The sequence below is a fragment of the Ambystoma mexicanum genome, chromosome 8 (assembly GCF_040938575.1).
Source record: "Ambystoma mexicanum isolate Mex_15411 chromosome 8, UKY_AmexF1_1, whole genome shotgun sequence".
In the NCBI taxonomy this organism is placed as follows: Eukaryota; Metazoa; Chordata; class Amphibia; order Caudata; family Ambystomatidae; genus Ambystoma; species Ambystoma mexicanum.
In genome coordinates, this window is record NC_090929.1 from 116342295 (window position 1) to 116362549 (window position 20255).

Sequence of the window (20255 nt, forward strand, 5' to 3'; positions counted from 1 at the left end):
GCCTACTGTGTGGGAATTTACAAATGTTAATGTCGCTGCAGCGGAATTAGCTTCAGGCTCCACTTGTTAGATAATCCTGGCTACGCCTCTGACACCCAGTAGTGCACCTTGATAGGCAAATCTCTTTATCTCCCTGCGTCTACAATCCCTCACCATCCTTTCCAAAATGACTGATTCCTGTCTGTCCTGGTTACACCTCTTCACTGTCATTCCATCATGATTAAACCAAACTCACCTATTGTCTTAATGCATAATGTCAGGGGAATGGGGTTCCTGGTCCAGAACACAGATACGTGTGGAAAGCCCCTGTTGCCCCTCTCCGTCTCTCTATCACACTCATGGAGAGTCAGCGTAAGGATTGCGGCCGCACACTTACCTCCTCCAGGTTGTTCATCTGAGACACCACTTTGTTGATGTAGGCGTGCACCTTCATCAGGTCCATGCTGTAGAGGGTCCCTTCCAGCAGGTCAACCATGGCCTGCAACTGGGAAGAAAAGAAAGGTTTAGTTGGCGGGAGTGGGGCGTCCAACCTAATCAGCAGCTATCCGGTAAGGTGTGTTTATTTATTTATTTATTCATAGCATTTGTGTAACGCCCAAACCCAAGGGTATCACAGCGTTTGTACAGAGCAGGCAGGTTAAGAACAGAAAGTACAACCAGATGGGGCTGGCATGCAAGGAACAGGTGGTGGCCTATACATGGTTTACATATACAAGAGTCATTAATGATATTTATTGAAAAGCTAGGCTTTTCCACAACTTCTTGAAGGAGGTATAGGGACGTTCATCTGTAATGATTGGGCGTAGAGAGTTCCAGAGTGATGGGGCTGTGACAGCGAAGCTTACACCTCCAGCCTTAAACTTTTTGAAGCGTGGCGTGGCAAGGGCAATGCTGTTGGCAGAGCCTAGAACATGCAAGTGTTGTTTCTGAGAGATACTCTTGATCAGGTACCTGAGGGCATCATTGTGGTTTGCCAGTGTCAGAGTTTTGAACCTGATGTACGCTTTAATAGGTAGCCAGTGGGCTTCACGCCTGGAGGTGGGGATGGGGTCGCATCAGCAAAGTTAGTCTACGTAATGTCGAGAGAGTCAAGGATGATCGAATAAAGGCTTAGTGTAGGTGTTGTGGAGGGTGCGAAACAGGAAGGGACCCTGGGGAACACCCAGAGGGGCTGGGATCGGGTCAGCTGCAGAAATCCCAATGCAGAGTCTTGATGTGCAATCTACGAGAAAGGGTTTTTACCCGGGCAATAGCGTCCAAAGAGAAGAGGAAATTAGAGTCTATATGTGAGCATTGACTCCCAAACATGCATCCAGGTGTAATGATGCAAATAATAATAATTTAGCATTTATATAGCGCTACAAACCCTCAGGTATCTTAGCGCTGCATGTTACTACCCACAGTCTCAGAAGGATGAAAGGCTGAGTATGGCCCTGCCGGGATTTAAACTTGCGTCAGCAGGCTCTGCACAGATGTCAAAGCGAGCGCTCTACTTGCTGTGCTATCAGACTGGTCAAAAGATAAGACCTTCTTATCTACAAGCGATGCACAATCAATGCAAGTGCAGGTGTTTGAATTGGATACCTTTCTCGAGCCTTTGTCCACTAAAGTCACATTTAATAGAAATCCACTCAGCATCGACAGTGGGGTCAGGGGGGCATTAATCCTACTACGCATAGAATTGTCAGGGCGCATGCATTGGGCCTTCTCATCACCACGGGTTGCACAGTGCAAGGCAAGTGTTTGAATTGGATCCAGTTCTCTAGCCTTTGTCCATATATGTATTGTTTCGGCATAGGCAAAAAGTGTCATATCCCACATCACGCCTGATATAATTGTCCGTGTTTCCCCTAGAATACCCACCAATTTACATGCACCGGAAAGATGTTTCCAGAGCTCTTTATTTTGAAAACATTTCGATCTGCACTACCTTCTCACTGACCCTTCAACTGCTCATTACATTGCCACCAGGCAGGGCCCGATTCTGAGCTCGTGTTAAAAGTAGTGAACACAGCAGATATTCTCCCCTGCAGTTTCCAGCACTACCAGTCTAAGCTGGGTGGAAGAACTGGAGGGGAGATGTCGTGCTTTCCAGCAGAAAAAGCAGCTTAAATCTAGCCTTTTGATAGAAGCATGTGCAACAATGGCACTGCAAGCATCTTCTAAAAGACTGCCACTTATCTAAGTTTTCCGAAGCTTTCATTAAACTAGAAAAGGGGTGCTGCAGTCTATGAAATGCTATTTTTATAAATGGAAAACGTGTGCAGTAGAGCTAAATGGCACCTTAGAGCTGGCATATTTTAACTTCCTTTTTATGTGCTACACAAGGATTTTTGGAAAGATAATCCCCACAGTGTCTGCCCTGAATTCCTGAGGGCCACCAAGGCTGTTGTCAAGTCATAAATCAGGGACACGCAAAAGTCGAGGCTTTGATGCCAGCCACCACATCTTCACTTTCACAGAATATGGTGCTTTTAAGGCAAGTGTTTTTGCTGCATGGAAGAACACTTACCTATTTTTGGATGTACTTCGGATTCAGGGACTCTATTGTGGATTAGCACCATTTTAGTAGCCCGTGACGTCTGCTTATCAATATATTCCTAGTAATGGCAGCTAATCTTAAATGTGAAGTATGTTATTGATCTCCTGTCACTAATCAGAATGCTAAGAGTGCAGTCAATAATTATAGGTATCATTGCATTCTGACCATTCTGTCTTCAAAAGAAAACATGGAAAGTACATTGCACTTTCCAGGCAAGGTGATGTTCAAAAGGTTTTGTGCCCTAGGGCAATGTGTACTCCAGTAGTGCGAATATCGAACCAAACAACACTAGTCTGGTCTCAAATTCCATGTGTCCGTCTTGGGAGATGGACTTCAGGATGGAGCCAGAACTCGAAAAATCATATGGAAACTACAGAAAGAGAGACTTCTTGAAGGACATTTAGATTCTGCGCGAGTTAAGCAATGGCGACTTGCTCATAATGGGCGCCGGGGATCGCCCCACCAGCCCTCACCAACAATTATGTGCTCACAGATGTAAGCAAAGGGCTGGTGCAATCAGCTTTGGTCTGTTGGCTGTCCTAATTATCCCATGGAAGTTGCATGATGGGTTTCTGCGAGGGATCACGCATGCGCAGGAGAACTGTGAGGTGGAATGGAAGTCTCACACGCTCACACTGTAACAGAGGACGAAGTGGGCGGGAACTAAAGGCTGCGCCGTTCCCTTACTTTTCTGGGAAACACACTATCGCTGCCTTACTTTAAGGGTATGCAGTGATTTTAACGATTTAAATTGCAGAGAATGCTGTAATAACGAAAATGTTATAGCGAAAAATATCTAATGTTTTGTTTAAAATGTTTATGGGGGTCCGGCAAGTGCTTAAAACTGGTGGGGATGGTCTTGCGGTGGGTGTAAAAGCATAGGGATACAGGGGCTTTGGGGGGACACCCCCAAACTAAAAAATAAAAATTTCCATATTGTTCGTTATAGCATTCTCTGTAATTTAATTGTTGAAATCACATGTAACCACTTTAAGTCACATGGAGAACCGTTCCAAGATAGGCACACTCGTTTTTTTTTTTTTTTGTTTTTTTTACACATCTCCTTTACTGGAGATTCGAACGAGGGACCTGATGGTAGCAATCCACTGTCACACCTGCCTGTGCTATCTCGCAGGGGCTGGGTTGGTTGTTTTATGTGAATAGACTGCTTGAGACATAACACTCGCAGCCAGCTGGAAAGCCCTGCTCGGCAGTGATCGTCCTTGGTCTTCTGCAATTGCACACGAGTCACTGCAGACACACGGGTCTGTGCAGTTATTGGGAGGGGTGTGTGATTATAGTACAGTGCATGTCCCTTAAAAGGTGCTAATGGTGAAATATTGGAAAGGCGGCGCTGCATAAAGGCACATGCTGTGGGGGACAATGACTGACACTAATGGTGGTCTATTAAATGAATTTTATTTCACTGTGTTCCATCAATCTTGATAGTACTGTTATAAAACACAGCTGTGTGAAGTGGAGGAAAGACAGGACCCGGGAATGGGGTTTTAGAAGAGGAAGCGTGCGGGTAAGTATGGGATCCGCATGGAGTGGTGTGGTGAAGGGGGCGGGGCAGATGAGAACATAGTTCCACTACTTTTTTATTTAAACTTCGACCACCAGCTGTTAAGCAGCAACAGGGGAAGAATAAGAAGTGGAGTTGTCAAGAGCAAAAACAAGGCAAGAAATCCTTGACAGCGGCCATCTTGCCATCCGGACGTAAGAAAGTAAGTCTGGTCAGATTGAAGTGGAGCGGGCCAGCAATCAGTTGGGCGATTCCTTGTGGGGACGAGTGTCTATGCTCATGTGCTTGTCTGCTGGCGTGTTTTCTTTTGTGTGTATTTGTTTGTGTATACGTTCTTGTGTCCACACATCGTCTGCTTGTTTTTGAGTGTTTTCCCATCGAGATGGTATGGGTACTTGCGAGATGGTTTGGGTACTTGCGAGATGGTATGGGTACTTGCGAGATGGTATGGTTACTTGCGAGGCGGTATGGTTAGGAACGAGACAGTGTGGGTTCTTGCGAGACGGTATGGGTACTTGCGAGACAGTATGGGTTCTTGCGAGACAGAATGGGTACGTGTGAGACAGAATGGGTACGTGCAAGAAAGTACGGGTACTTGTGAGGCGGTATGGGTACTTGTGAGATGGTATGGGTACTTGTGAGATGGTATGGGTACTTGCCAGACAGTATGGGTACTTGCGAGATGGTATGGGTACTTGCGAGACGGTATGGGTACTTGCGAGACAGTATGGGTACTTTCCAGACAGTATGGGTACTTGCCAGACGGTATGGGTACTTGTGAGATGGTATGGGTACTTGCAAGACAGTATGGGTACTTGCGAGATAGTATGGGTAGGAGCGAGACAGTGTGGGTACTTGCGAGACGGTATGGGTACTTGCGAGATGGTATGGGTACTTGCGAGATGATATGGATACTTGCGAGACGGTATGGGTACTTGCGAGACGGTATGGGTAGGAGCGAGACAGTGTGGGTACTTGCAAGACGGTATGGGTACTTGTGAGACGGTATGGGTAGGAGCGAGCCAGTGTGGGTACTTGCGAGACAGTATGGGTACTTGCGAGATGGTATGGGTACTTGAGTATAAAGATTGTGCAACAGTGATTATTAAACCTTACCCTTTAATGCTTGCATACGCATAAAGCCCCACCTAACACTAAAACAGGCGGGGTAGCGGAAGGGACTGGAAGAGTTATGCTTTTTCAAGAGGCAGGTTTGCACCCAGCTCTTGAACATTGATTGTGAGGAAACGTTAAAACGTGCAAATTGCTGAAACCCTCCCTAAGTCCAGAAATCTACTTTGTGAATAAGGGGGTCTTCTGCAGTGTTGTGGGGTCACAGGGGATGAATCCACCTTAACGCTTCTCTGCATAAGGTAGCATAACTAACTTTTCGGAAGGAAAACTTTAAAGTCGGATGACAGTCCGTCCATCCATCCATCCATCCATCCATCCATCTGCCCTACCAAAAGCGCCTTGAGCAAGTGAAAGTAACTTAAGTTATACCCCACTGAGCCCCCGTGTAAAATGCATTTTGTATGTCTTGAGAAACGACACGGAGCCACACAGGTTCGATCCCTGGGTCCGTGCTTAGAAACCTCTGGGTATTAAGCGTGTTATAAATAACCTACATTTCATATCATATCAAAGGAATCACTACGTATACAAGAAAGTTATCTGTGTCCAAAAATCTCCAAAACAGAGGTTCTAATAGCTGGCAAGTTGAGCCCGGCAATTTGGCATTCAAGGGCTAGTGGCACCGGGCAGACACCGACACCTCGGGGCAAAGGCAGTAACTTGGCAGCCTAGTTCCATAGATTTCTAATACACCGTCCACAGGTGCTCATGGTTTGCAAAAGTACATACTTTCAGCTCCAAAGATTAAGCAAAAACAGGCCAAATGATGACCTTCTACGAATGGTTAGTCTTAGTGGGTGAGTTGGTGCTGCCCAGCTTGGACTAATGTCACTGCATGAACACGTGCCCCCTCCAGGAAGGTGCAAAATCAACTTAAACTGGCCCAAAATGAATGACTATCTGCATCAGGGCGTAGAATACCCACCGTGATCTCCTAGCACTTGCTCCCTAAGGAGAAGATGGTCCCCTTCAAATTGCCATATTGGACCAAAGAGGCATACAGGACCCTTAGTTCCCATACAGGAACCTCAGTTCCCAAATAGGTAAGAACATAACTGCATTACTGCCCCCACTCAAAATCTAAGGATTGCCCTCAAACACTGACAAAAGAAGGAGGGCGACAACCGGGCATCGTCAGATTCAGGAAGGAGGGGAAAACCGGAATGAAGTCAAAATGAGTCTAGCTCTGTGCATCACTTTTGCTTCATTGAGCGTCTTTGGAAGGGTGTGTACCCCATCCCATCGATTCTCTTCTTGTTATCGTCAAGCACGTGCATACTGCAGAAAATGTATCAATGACATATAAACAATTACAAAAATAAAATAGACACACAAATTCTGAATTGCTGGCAAGAAGTCAACGGTTTTGATCGTCACTCAAATGGATATGTTTTACTATGTTTATTCAAGAACTCTTTGACATTTCAAACAGACGTGTTTTACAGAGCAGACAGCAAACGAGATCTGGGGCAGTCCTGGCGTGCTTTTACATAAGAGCATTGTTTGGTTGAGGTGTATAGCAGGTAGTGAAGGCATAAGACTGAAATGATATGATAAGTCATATATAACGCGCCTATACACAAGTCTTTCTAGGCACAATAAGACAAGGTAGGGAGACATAGGAAGGACGAACAAACGAACGATCTTACTAGGGCTTGTGTCATTCAGATCGTGCAAGTACAAAGGCCGGGGGGAGTGCAGTGGGGAGAAGTGTTTTAGTTGAGGGATGAGCAAGGTCGGGGCAGATTCTTGTAATGGAAAAATATGTTTGTAGCCAAACTAAGCTCAACCTTGGCGACAACTCACGAATATTTTAATACTTGTTGTTTCATAAAGAAGAAAGGTGCACGGTTGTCAGCATGAGTATTGCCCATAAATTTGTGGGGCCACTACACAAGCAATATGCATTGATTATAATTCATAACTTGTAAGCCAATTTTTCGTAAACAGATTTCCTGTCTCTATTGACACAAAGTCAATAGAGAAAGGAAATTTGTTTATGAAAAATTGGCTTACAAGTTATGAATTATGATTGGTGTGAAATCAACCCAAAATCAATTAAATAATTTTGTGAAATCAAATTTGTGAAAGATGAAATACTTTCAATGGGAGCAATTAAACAACTTTTCATTGGCATCATGAATATGAACTAAAAACGTGTGTATTTAATAGTTGACTCACCAATGAACATATATTTCACAAAATCCTATATAGGAGTTGGCGCGTTTGAGTGACATTTTCTCATATTTGATCATGAATGCAGATTCTTCTAATGTTTAGGAGGTTGAGTCTGGCTGCAGTGGTAGTGCATGTGATAAACTCTACGAGTTTAAGGTCACTGTCAACGAGAACCCCGTGGTTGCAAACCATATGTTAGGGGGGCTGAGGAGGTCAGAGGAGAAAGACATTGGAGAGGGGAGAGTGGGGTTGGCATTGGAGGCAAGAAAGAAAGAGGCCATCTGTCTTTGAGGAGTTGAGCATGAGGCAGCATCGAGCCATACAGTGACGGATGAAGGGTGGCCAGTTGGGTACACGTTCGGAGATTGCAGATGGGAAGGAGGAGAAGGAGAAGACGATCTGAGTGCTGTCCATAAAGCATGACAGTTAAAGCCAAAGAAGCAAATAAGATTGCTGAGGTAGGAGGCGTAAAGTTTACTGGACCTAGGACTGATACTTGAGGAACACCCATGGGGACCTGTGCTGGGGCGGAGGAGCTGGAGTCCCATGAGATGAACGGAGTGGCTAGAGCAGTAAGGGGACTCCCAGGTGTCCTTCCAAGGAGGGAATGAGTTTTGAGGAGAGGGAGGACAGTGATATACTGTGTCAAAAACATCGAAGAAAGGTGTAGAAGGGTGTGAATGCAGTAGCAATGAGATTGATAGGTGGTGCTAAAGAATTGACAGGGTAGCCGAGAGCAAACTCAATGGAGTGTTTGGTCTGAAATGTTGTGTCATAGTAATTCACTATTCACCGCAGTAATGGGTTTGCTGTCTGCTAGGTCTTCATCAGGAGAAGCTGATGTGATACCATTGACTAGATACCAGCGTATTGTAATATAAAACACCTGTGAATTCTGGCCTTGGACTGTTCAGTAAAAGAGGCCTTGCACTTTTCGGTCCCTTCAGCCAACCCTTTTTTGTTTTTAATTACCCCCTTGTTTAACCAGAGAGACTCAATCTCCCCAAACCAACATTCAATCCGGCCCAGGTGTTGCAGCCCTGTACATAGTTTCTTATAATGATGTTAGTGCCTGGGTCTCCAAGTCTGGTTCCCAGGATTTTGAGCCGCACCAGGGTTTCTGGTTATCCACCAAGTCTGGACATGCCTCCCACTCAGATTCACTGGACAGAAAGGTGTTTTGAGTGGATAGGCAGCAAATATGGAGTGGATTTCAGTCTTGCTGATCCAACTTGGCCATCCCGACCAGTGATGTAGTGTTTCTACCTGACCACCGTTTCCACCCTCCAAAGCAGCCACCAGGCAGCATGAAGGAAGCTAGAAAACTCTGTAAACATGGGAAGGTTTGCAGCTCTGCATAAGTGGAGACTGGGCCGCCACATTTGAACTTGTGTATGTGATAAATGTATAACAGAGCGCATGATGTGGCGTGTTAAGAACATTAGATATACCGCTCTGTGTAACTATCTATCCCGACACATTAATGATACGCAACATGCAAGTGTGTATTATGGCCCCACAATGTCATCAATGGATCCCAGTGTTCATAATAACGTCAGGCGTGTGTATGCCATTCCATACCGCACTACTACCGCCTCGAATAACGGTGGCAGTAGGTGGTAGCATCACCTAATTCAATGGTGCTTATTTTATGGACGTTGGAAGGACGAAGGGCTGTGTTGGCACTACTGGAATTCAAATGTGTGTTCTGTGGGATGGTCACAGATTTCAGGGCAAGCACATAACTCTGTGCGCTATCTAGCCATCATTTAAATCGACATCTGGTCTGATGTCATGAGCAGCAAGCAGTGGGCTAAGGTGGAGGCCACCATGATATGCACAATTTGACACATTGTTGGTATTGTATTGAAACCTTAATATGCTAGAACACTTTGATATTTAGATTTTTTGTTTAAATCACATTTAGGGCCTGATTCATGAAAGTGTTTTATAATGGCGCAATCCCATAGGAAAACGTTCTGTGAATCAGGCCCTTATTTTTTTTAAAGTGATAAAGTGTAAAAGCTCTAAATTGATAAGTTAAAAGGTCTGATAAAGTGGACCTTTCAACATGGATTATTTGATATATATGCGTGGGAAAGTATTTAAAGAGTAATAGAAAAAGGAAATGAAACCAAATTCTTTTTTCACTGATGGGGTTTCATAATAGTTTGCCATGGGCCCTTATACAAGCCTCTCCTACCTGAATGTAGCATTATTAACAGTAGAGGCAATCAATAACGCTAGTTGCTGGGCCGCTGGCAATGTGTGGGCCAGAGACGCTGATACAATCACATTAGAAAAGAAACAGACATTTCCTAGTGTTCATGACCAGCTCCCAGTTCAATAATTCTATTATTACATGAATGGCTCCTGGGGGAGAGGCACCAGTCAAGGTGGACAATAATACCGGCTTTACTCCTTGACATGTTCAGCCTTCCGTGTAGGTCACCTGCACATCTGCCCCATGTTGCGATTTCCTTCTGCCTTCACAGTCCCTCCTGTCTGTGGTCCCCATCCACTTCTTCCTGAGCTCCCCTCACTCCCAACCATCCTGATACTTATCCACATAGTTCCCCCTCCACAGCCACCCAATTACCTGCAGTCTGTTCCCTCCCCTCGCTGCTATCTCCATCTCCATGGACACAGAAAAGGGACTGTGTTTCTATGTCCATGGTGGCCATCTTGGTTTGTAATTTCTACACAGAATTTGGCAAACCATGATATGATATGATATGATATGATATATGATAAGGCATTTGTAACGCGCCTATACACAGGTGTTTCAAGGCGCGACGAGGCAGGGAGGGGAGGAACAAGGGAAGACAGACAACGAACCTACTAGGCCAGGTGTCATTCAGGTCGCGCAAGTGCAGGGGTGGGGGAGGGGGAAAAGTGCAAGGGGAATGGGAGGGGGGGAAGTGCAGTACAAGGTAAGTGGAATAAAGTAATAAATACATAGGGCCAGCTGGTGGCAAGTGCAAGGTAAGTGCAGAACAAGTGCTGGAAAAGGGGGGTGGGGGCTGTAGGGATACAGAGACAGTCCCGCAGTGCAGAGGGGTTCCAGGGCATCAGTGCAAGTGGAGAGTGGCTGGGCCCAGGACCGAGGCCGTTAAGAGTGGTCCAGTTGCAGAATCAGTGCAGTTTCAGTGAAGAATATTAGCTGTTCAGCAGGGGAGAGGGAGAGAGAAAGCAGAAGCAAAGAGGAAGGTTTTGAGGTGCTTCCGAAACCGGAGATGGTTCTCCTCAAGTTTCAGGGAGGCAGGAAGGCTGTTCCAGAGGGAGGCCCCTGCCGCGGAGAGAGATCTACCCCCAGCTCGTTGCTTCGAGAAGCGGCTGACCCTGAGGGAGTTGGAGGCGGATGAGCGAAGGGCTCGGGAAGGAAGATATTTGGGAAGAGAGAGTTGAAGGTATTTAGGACCAAGGCCCCAGAAGGCCTTGTGGACAATGCAGAGGGTTTTGAACTTTATCCTCGCAGCCACTGCGAGCCAGTGTAGAGATTTCAGTCCTGGAGAGATACGGTCCCTGGGCTTGAGGCCAAGGACAAGTCTCGCAGTTCTGTTCTGGATGAGTTGCAGAGGGCGGAGAGTGGAGGCAGGCAGATTAAGATAGAGGCTGTTACAGTAATCCAGCTTCGAGAGAACCAGGGCTCGGGAGACAGTGAGCTTCTGGGGGAAGGAGAGGAAGGGAAGAATACCTCTGAGGAGGTGCAGCTGGTAGTGTGACTTCTTAGCGACGTCAGAAATATGAGGAGAGAAGGAGAGTGTGGAGTCGAAGATGACCCCAAGGTTTTTTGCATTGCAGGTAGGAGCAGGGAGAGGGCCAAGGGAGGCAGGCCAGAGAGCTGCAGCGAAGGAGGGAGTGGGTGTACTGATGAGTAGAATCTCAGTCTTACTGGCAATGTCAAAGGCCGTACCAAAAAGCTATTAACATCCCAGCTCAGATGCCCGGCCTGCTAATAGCTACACATACCTTGGAAGGGAGCTTTATTGGCAGGTTATGGCCCCAGGCCTGAGAAAACTCATGTAGGCCTAAGGACTGTTACCTGCCAGTAAAGCCTCCCTCCTTGGTGTATATCCTTGGTGTATATTCCTTAAATATGGCCAGCACGGTCATTGAATAGAGTATGGCACAGTGAAGAATGCCCTATTGCATAAGGGTTGCATAGTTTTGCCTTGTGGCCTTACCTTGAATAGCTCCGGGGCTTGCTTCTTGAGCTTCTCCATCTTCCACTCGTTTTCGCACGGGTTGAGAGAGGACGGAGGGGCCGTGCAGGAGCACTTGCAGTCAGACCCTGAGCTGACGGTTTCCACCGTGTAGAAGTCCTCCACGCGCATGCTGCCATCTTTGATCCTGCTGCAGGCGTCTTTAGTGAGCGGTCGCAGGATGCACTTACAGCGGCAGTCCGAACCTTCCGAAGTCATTCGAACCTGGTCCATGTCCCCAAACACCTGTTTCAGATAAAAGAAGCAAAAGTTCACTTAGCAAAGAACATAATAAATCCCAAATGTTCTGATATGATTTCAAGTCAACTACAGCTCCATTTTTTTAATCATCAACCAAGTTCCAGAAATTCTGAATTTTATCGCTAGAAAATGTTTGGTCGGCTGCAATATGAATTAATTCCATTTCAAAAGGCTAAACCAAAGAAGGAAATTGGCTAAATAATAGTGGTGTGCTCAAAACCAGATCCAAGAAACACGCTTCAATTTTTACTTATGCCCCCCCCTTCTATTTTATTCTTCTTTTTGATCATATCTTTTGAAATTATTTGAGGTGGCGGCTTCTTGAGAACAGATGTGGGACTCGTTCTGTTCCAGACGCATTGACATTTGATGCATTGGAGCGCGAACCAACATCTGGTTCCAATCCCTGTCTATGGAGCGACGACATCCTAATTCGCTTGTGTCAGATGGTTGGGATGGTCTTTGCTGATCTTGGCTCATGGTCTTTACAACCCTTGAATTGCATACGAAGGGATGAGTTGATCTGGGCATATTATTTGGGGGGGAAGTGAAGTATATGGAGCCACTTGGCTGGAAATGTGGCCAAGTGGTTTCAGTTGTTAACTTTGAAACCAAGAGATCCAACTTCCCATCCCAGTTTCCCCTATGAGAAAATTGGATCATCCTTCTGAAAATCATTTTGGATTTATGTGCCAGTATCCTTATGTGTTTCAAAAGTGGGAGTAGTTTGAAATATATTTTTCTATCTCTGTCTCTTGCTCTGTGAGTGGGAGTGGCAATGTCGGCGCAAGTTTGCAAGAACCAACCCAGCCATTGCTGAGAGCAACTCAACCAGAGAAATCAGATATCTTGAAAGAGGGGGTTTGCTTTCTTTTTTTAATTAAAAGTTGAATGAGAACAGCAGCCAAAGTGTCATCCCTCAAGAGGGAAATTGGCCTTGTATTTGGACATATTCATCATTGGGTGTGTCCTGTTGTAATGCTATCAACACACCAAAGGCACATTGTCCATATGGTGGAGCTGAAGGATACGTAGATAGGCTATGCAGAGGGTGACAGCATTACTAGAGTTCTGACAGACCTTGAAAGGAACCAAAGGACCACACTGAAGGGGCAACACCTGTGGGTTTTTTTCTGTTTTATGTTCATCTTTAGTGTTTGTGCATACTGTAATATATGCCTGGGTTGAGTAGCACCACCAACCAATCAGTGGCCAGCACAAAAAATGAAACATTGCCCTAGTGCTCACAGAAGAAACATATAATTGGTTTTAATCTCAGTGTGACCATTTCCAGGAGTAAATAACATTTTTTAAGACAAAATGGTGTGTACTCTTGTAAAAATAAGCTATTAAAAAAATGATTAAACTGTACTATCTGTGATGAATCCAATGATGTCATCACTTCTTTCCCAGAAGTAGCTTCTCCTCATTTGGCCAGGAGACGGCAGCTACCTGATCCTGACCCTGTGGGGGGGCAGCTATATGAGGGAGGACCACATGGGGTAGGCAACCCCCAAGGGGGTGAAGCGACATCATTGGGTGATACATGGTATCCCCCATTCCCTTTTAGGGACACCCCTTCAGTAACCCAGGCCTTCATGACATATTGTGGCTGCAATCCTCAATACTACCCAACACTTAGTCATAGAACTCTCAAACACTATGCTATGTTATCAGTAACAAAGGCTAACACAATGAAGAGTGCAACTAGAATGGAGATTACGCAGGTAGATGGAAGTGATTGGTTTAGCTGTTGGAGGAATCCGATTGGCTCCAGACCGCTCCCTTCACTACTGTGGGAGTTCAAAGATGAAGCCGTGCAGAACAGGAGAGAGACCCGACCGGCTGTTGATTGTCAAGAGACCTGACCAGCTGGTGATTGCCGAGAACACCGACCAGCTGATGATTGCCAAGAGACCCGATCGGCGAGAGATCCAACCGGCAAGTGATTGCCAGGAGACCAGAGCTGTTAGGTGGGCAAGCGAGCGAAGAAGGGACACGAGACAGAGCAGTCCTCTGACATGAGATACGGGGTAGGAGAAGCTCCATTGCATACACCAGAGTGGGGCCAGGACCGGTGAGTATTGGAGATGCCGATGCGTATTGAATCCCGACCGATGCGGAGAGGGGCACACGTGGAGGACACCGAATCCACATAATAACACTGGTTAACCAGCGAAAGCAAAAAGGGTATAGCGGGGCATTTCTCAGTGCGGACCGCACAGAAACCCACAAGGGAGGGCTTCATTACGAAGCAGTGAACATGGGAGCTGGGACATTGTGAAAACCACCAAACTGACAAAAGTGAATTTGGGAAAACCAAGTGTTGTGCAAGTCTTGGACACACACTCATAATCACATATGGAGAAAGAGGGCGCTAGAGAGCCGTCCAAGATGGCGGCCTCCTTGTGAGCTCCGCGGAGCTCCCCTGAAATCCTGATTAATCGAAGCTTCTGTGGTGCGCAAATTGTCCGCAGCCGCCTCCAGATTGTAGCCGAGGCGATCCCGAGCAGAACGGGGTATTCATCCGTCGACCCTCGAGCGCTGGATCCAGTCTCCTCGACGGTGAAGAGCCCCCCCCACCTTCCCCGTGCGGACGGGGCGCGGGTGCAGGCCGGACGCGGAGAGGCCGGCGGCGGAGGGGGCCTGGGACTCGGGGGTGCCGCTCGGAGCTGGTGAAAACGAAGAAAAATCCTGCAGAGCCCTGGAGGAGCCACCACAGACGGACGCCGAGGGGCTCCCTGGGCGCCGCCGAAGATCAGGTACGCGCGCCCCGTGCTCCCTCGCTCGCGCACCCTGGGTGGATCCCTGACTCCCTCGCCGGGGGAGGCGTGAAACAGCTCGGTCCAAACCGGCCCAGCGGCAAGATCTCCTGAGAGCCACACCGCTAGAAAACGACAAACCGAGCGCCCCGGGACCCCTGGCCCGCCTCCCGGTACCCCCTGGCCTCTGCAACGCGAGCACCAATGGCGACTTCGAGGAAAACGGACAGATCTCAAAAAAAGCTGAACTTCGAGGGTAGCTCCGCGACCAAAGCAACCACCTCGAACAGCAGAGCGCAGTCTCCCGTCCAGGCCGCAGCCCAGGATGGAGAGGAGGCCCACGGGTTCGACATCAGGGAAATCCTCCTTGACCTTAAGGCCGGGATCGGAGGTCTTGGAAGCAAACTCGACGCACTCTCCTCCAAGGTCGACCTACTCCAGCACCGGCTGGACAAACACGCCGACAGACTGGACACAGTCGAGCAGAGAGTGTCCGACCTCGACGACGGTGCAGCGGCCCTAACATCCAGAGTGGCCTCCCTAGAAGTGCAAATGAAAGCAGTAAGCGCCAAAAACGAAGACTTGGAGGGCCGCTCGCGGCGCAACAACATCAGGATCGTGGGAGCCAGGGAACAACAACTTACCGTGAAAATGGAAGACTACGTTGAGAAGTTATGTATGGACCTTTTTGGTACAGAAATCCTGTCCAAACTGTTCGTCGTGGAGAGAGCTCATCGAGTCCCCAACACCAGACCGATCCCCGGGGCTAATCCCCGCCCAATCATAGCGAGACTGCTTAACTATAAGGACCGAGATGCCATTCTACGGGCGGCTAGGGAAAAAGGGGATCTCCAGTACGACGGCGACAAGATCCAGTTTTTCCCGGACTTCTCCCAAGCGGTCCAAGTGCAGAGAAGATCGTTTATGGCAGTGAAGCGCAGACTGCAAGAGAACCAGATACAATATTCCATGCTCTTCCCAGCCAAACTCCGTATTCAACACGAGGGCAGGACCCAGTTCTTTAACACACCAGAAGAGACAAGCAACTATCTGGACCGCTCCGGCTGTAGACCCGCTACTGCCAACGGAAGACCGCAAAGGGGCGACAGACCAAGAAGAAACCCGCCGTAAAATTTGCCTATAGGACACCCAAAACGGCTGCACGAAACTTCAAGGTTGACTAGAAGCGACCACCACAGTTCAACAGTACGTCCGAAGAAGGGAGCCAGCCCCCTCTTGGAGGGCCACCTGCGCCCCGAGCACAGCAATGCTGGTTGTACTGTTAAAATGGGTTTGTTTTTCACAGGCTTGTTGGGGGTTGCCCGTGCAGGGGAGGGAAGTTAGTTTAGCAAAACCGCCACAACCTGCATACCCCAGTTCCACGACAGTCACACGAAGAACTATGCATCTAACGATTGCCACGTCCTCCTTGCTCCTCTATGGAAAGCGACTCCAGCCAATCCCACGAGCCTCTTCTCGACATGATGATCTGGACCCCTCCAGATGGCAGCGGCAACGTTGAAAATCGCCACCTGGAACATCCGTGGTGGCAATCAGCCTATGAAAATGAGGAGAATTCTTCAATATCTTCGGAGACACAAAATCAACATAGCGATACTCCAGGAGACTCATCTGCTGCCCGCGTCAGAACAACATTGGGCCAGATCATGGGGATGTCATCGGTACTTCTCATCCTACTCCTCATTCGCCAGGGGTGTTGCGATCCTGATCGACAGAAGAACTAATTTCAGCTTTATCGAGTTAAAGAAAGACACTGAGGGGAGGGCCCTAATGGTGAGGGGGATAATCGCAGGGAAAGAGGTGGTGGTGGTGAACTCATACGCACCGAACACAGATGGACCTGATAATTTCAACTGGTTAATGTCCCATTTGGACGCGACCAACGCAACGACTGTGGTGTGGGGTGCAGACCTCAATACCACACTTGATCCCAGGCTCGACAGGTCCCATAACACATCGGGAGTCCCATCCAAGGCCAGTATTCAGGTTCGAGAGATTTGTCAGGCCTTCAATCTATCGGATATGTGGAGAAGACACAACCGGGACAGCAGGGACTACACCTTCCGATCAGCGGTACACAACACCAGTTCCAGAATCGATTATATCCTGGCATCCTCCCGTAGCCCTTTCAGATGGGGAGCGTGCCATATCCTGCAAAGGTCCTACTCCGACCATTCGATGGTTGTACTGGAGGCCACCCTGGCGGGCGTAACAGTGCCTGGCCTCAACTGGCGATTCAAGCCCGGTTCACTCACAGACGCCGTATTTGCTGCAGAACTACGTAATGAGATAGTCTCTTTCCTGGAGATCAACCAAGACTCAGTCGACTCCGCATACACCATCTGGGAGACACTCAAGTGCTACTTACGAGGAATTTGTCTGACTAAAGAAAATGGCTTGTTGAAATTGATCCGAGGCGAATTATCCAACAAAGAGCGTCGTTTCAAGGAACTAGAACGAAACCTCTCCAATGCTCCAGACCCACGCACCCAAGTCGAGCTTAAAAAAGAACTCTTGGGGTTCAGGGAGACAGCCGACCGCGAACTGAAGCTCCTGGGCCGCAGGCAACAGATCAGGCAATACGGAGAGGGGCAAAAACCAGGTGCACTGCTGGCCAGGCTACTAACCATAGACAAAGTCCCACCCCGCATTGAATGTATCGCAGATGCGCAAGGCCAGAGGGTTTACACAGAGGAGGAGATCTCCAGTGTTTTCCGAGACTTCTATCAAAACCTGTACAGTTCAAAAGGAGCATCAGATCCCGTAGCGATACAAGGGTACCTTAATGACACAGAACTGTACTGGGTGAGCCAGGACCTGCGCGAACCCTTGAACGCGCCCATATCGCTCAAAGAAATTCAGTCAGCAATCAAATCCCTGCCTAACACCAAGGCCCCCGGCCCCGATGGACTCAATGGCGAGTTTTACAAAGCGCACGTGGAGGTGGTGGCCCCCCTTCTTCTACAAGTCTATGAGGAGGCGGTGGAGCGGGGGACACTCCCTCCCACGATACACGAGGCTAACGTAATGATGTTGCACAAAGCTGGAAAGCCTGCAGAGGACTGCGCTTCGTACAGGCCGATCTCATTGATCAACTTAGACAACAAAATCCTAGCTAAAATTCTGGCAACCAGATTGCTCCCCTTGATGCCGGCATTGGTGCTGGGTGACCAGGCCGGGTTCATCCCGGGGCGGAGTATAACATACGGCATCAGGAGACTGTTTGGCGTCATTGAGGCCCTGGACCCGACGCAGCAGGCAATAGCAGTATTATTGGATGCCGAGAAGGCGTTTGACTCAGTCGAGTGGCCCTTCATGTTCGCAACACTAAGGCAGATGGGTTTGGGTAACTTCTTCCTGAAGCTAGTAGCTCTGTTATACAACAAACCACGCTCATACATCACACTAGGGAACACCAAATCCACAGGGATCACACTGGAACGCGGAACGAGACAGGGTTGCCCACTTTCGGCCCTTATCTTTGCCCTGGTGATGGAACCCCTGGCGTCAAGGCTGCGAGCCGAGCAGTTAGGTCGAGGGATAAAGCTGGGTCCGCACAGGCTAATTTTCTCCCTATATGCTGACGACGTCATGTTGTTCATCAGCGATCCCCAAACCAATCTTAACCCCGTAATGCGAGAGGTGATAAAATTCGGGTTAATGTCAGGCCTCAAAACCAATCATTCCAAATCGATAGTGTTCCCCCTGACCCCTTGCACTTCGGAGTTTGTAGATGACCACGGGTTCAAATGGGAAAACTCGAAGGTGCGCTATTTGGGGATTAAGATGTCACGAAGCCACCACGATATATTTAGAGACAATTATGTAGTTACACTGCAGTTAATACAAGTACGTATTCAAAGATGGAAATCTCTACCACTAACGTTGTGGGGCAGAACCTCACTGACAAAAATGGTTATTCTCCCCAAACTTCTATACCTTTTCACAAATATCCCGCTACTTCTCCCCAAATCCTTTTTATCAAAAATCAAGAGCGCGATCCTTGAATTATTATGGGCGGGGAAACCAGCGCGGGTAGCATACAACACACTTATTCTACCAATACCAAAAGGGGGCCTGGCTCTCCCCGATATAGAAAAATACTACTGGGCGGCACAAGCCCAATTCCTAAGCCACTGGTACTCAACCCACTACATTAGACCACATGTGCAAGTGGAAAGAGCCCTGGCTTCCCCCGACCTGCTAGCTGCAGTCATAATAAGCCACATTCCCGTGCCGCATAAAACACTGAATACAGTCCTATCCACATATGCGATATGGAAGAAGATCGCTAGCAAATACGGAGTGGCTATAAGATTTTCCCCCCTACTGCCGATAAAATTCATCCCCGGCATCTCCCTCACGAACGAAAGAGTATTCCTGTTATGGATAGATAAAATAGGGATTAAATCGTTGGGAGACCTCTTTCCTGAGGGCACCTTTCTGACCCCCCAAATGGCAAAAGACCGAGGAGGGAACACATCCCTAGACGTCTTCCTTTATTTCAGACTTCGCCACACCCTCCAGGGGCTATTCCCCACATTCCCTAAACAACCCCCCACCTGGGATCTGTTACACAACACCATTTTAGCGCAAGGTGAAGGCAGACTGGTGTCAACTCTATACAAAACCTTGATGGGGGACACTCGGAAACTTCAACCCAAAGTGCAACGAAGGTGGGAATCAGCGTTACAAGGACCGATTAGTGAGGAAGACTGGGCCTACATTCTTCGTCAGACTCAGAAGGTAGTGTTAAATTCCCGACTCAAGCTAATACACTTTAACTTTGTGCACCAAACATACTACACTCCAGTCAGGAAACATAGACACCACCCTGAAGCGTCAGCCCAGTGCGAGAGATGCACATTTGCCAGCGCTGATTTTCTTCATCTGGCATGGGGTTGTCCTGGTATCCAGCGCTTCTGGACTTCCGTTATACAAATAACATCCGACATTATAGGTGAGCAGATGACCCCCTTACCGCTGGGTCCGCTTCTCGGCCTCACTAAATATCTACAGCCAGCGTCACGCAAGTTAGCAGCGCTCCTCATGGCGCTGGCACGTAGGAGAACTGCTGTGTCGTGGGGTCGTGGCCCACTCCCCAAGATAACTGACTGGGAAAAGGATATAACATATTGCCAAGATATGGACACCGAATTTATCCGAACCCTGCCCTTACATGCGCGCCCTCCCGACATCTGGGGGCCATACATCACTTACCTGATGAACAATGCTGAAGCTTCAGATTCGGACAATCCAAGCCCCCAGAGAGAGAGACCATAGGATGGAGGTACACAGGGACAACGTGGAAGACTTACTATTTGACTTAGACAATGGATAGAGGCATGCAAAGTCATGGTGGGCACGGGGCTGGGGGGCGGAGGGGAGGGAGAACTGTTGTTGGGGTTTGCATTAGGCAGCTCCCTGTAAAAAAAATCACATATGGAGAAAGGAATTCTCAAGGCATACCCATACCCTTTGAGAGGTTGTCCTGGCAGGAGAGTACTCACGGACAACAACAAGAGCGAACAGTATAATTAAGACATGGCAGGAGAGTATACCAGGCATCATGCAAGCCTGGGACTCGCACCCATAAGTGTAATTGTTGAAGTATACTATCTCAAGGA

At 48.0% G+C, this 20255-nt stretch overlaps 1 protein-coding gene across 1 annotated transcript in view; it reads right to left on the reverse strand.

Annotated features, from left to right (window-relative positions):
- The window catches only part of OLFML2A (olfactomedin like 2A), a 243460-nt gene that overhangs the window by 114100 nt on the left and 109105 nt on the right, over positions 1–20255 (reverse strand). The window contains exons 2-3 of the mRNA XM_069609445.1: positions 11567–11830; positions 377–484 (exon numbers count right to left, since the gene is read on the reverse strand). Coding sequence (XP_069465546.1) covers positions 377–484; positions 11567–11830 — 372 coding nt within the window. The remainder of the gene's footprint in view (positions 1–376; positions 485–11566; positions 11831–20255) is intronic.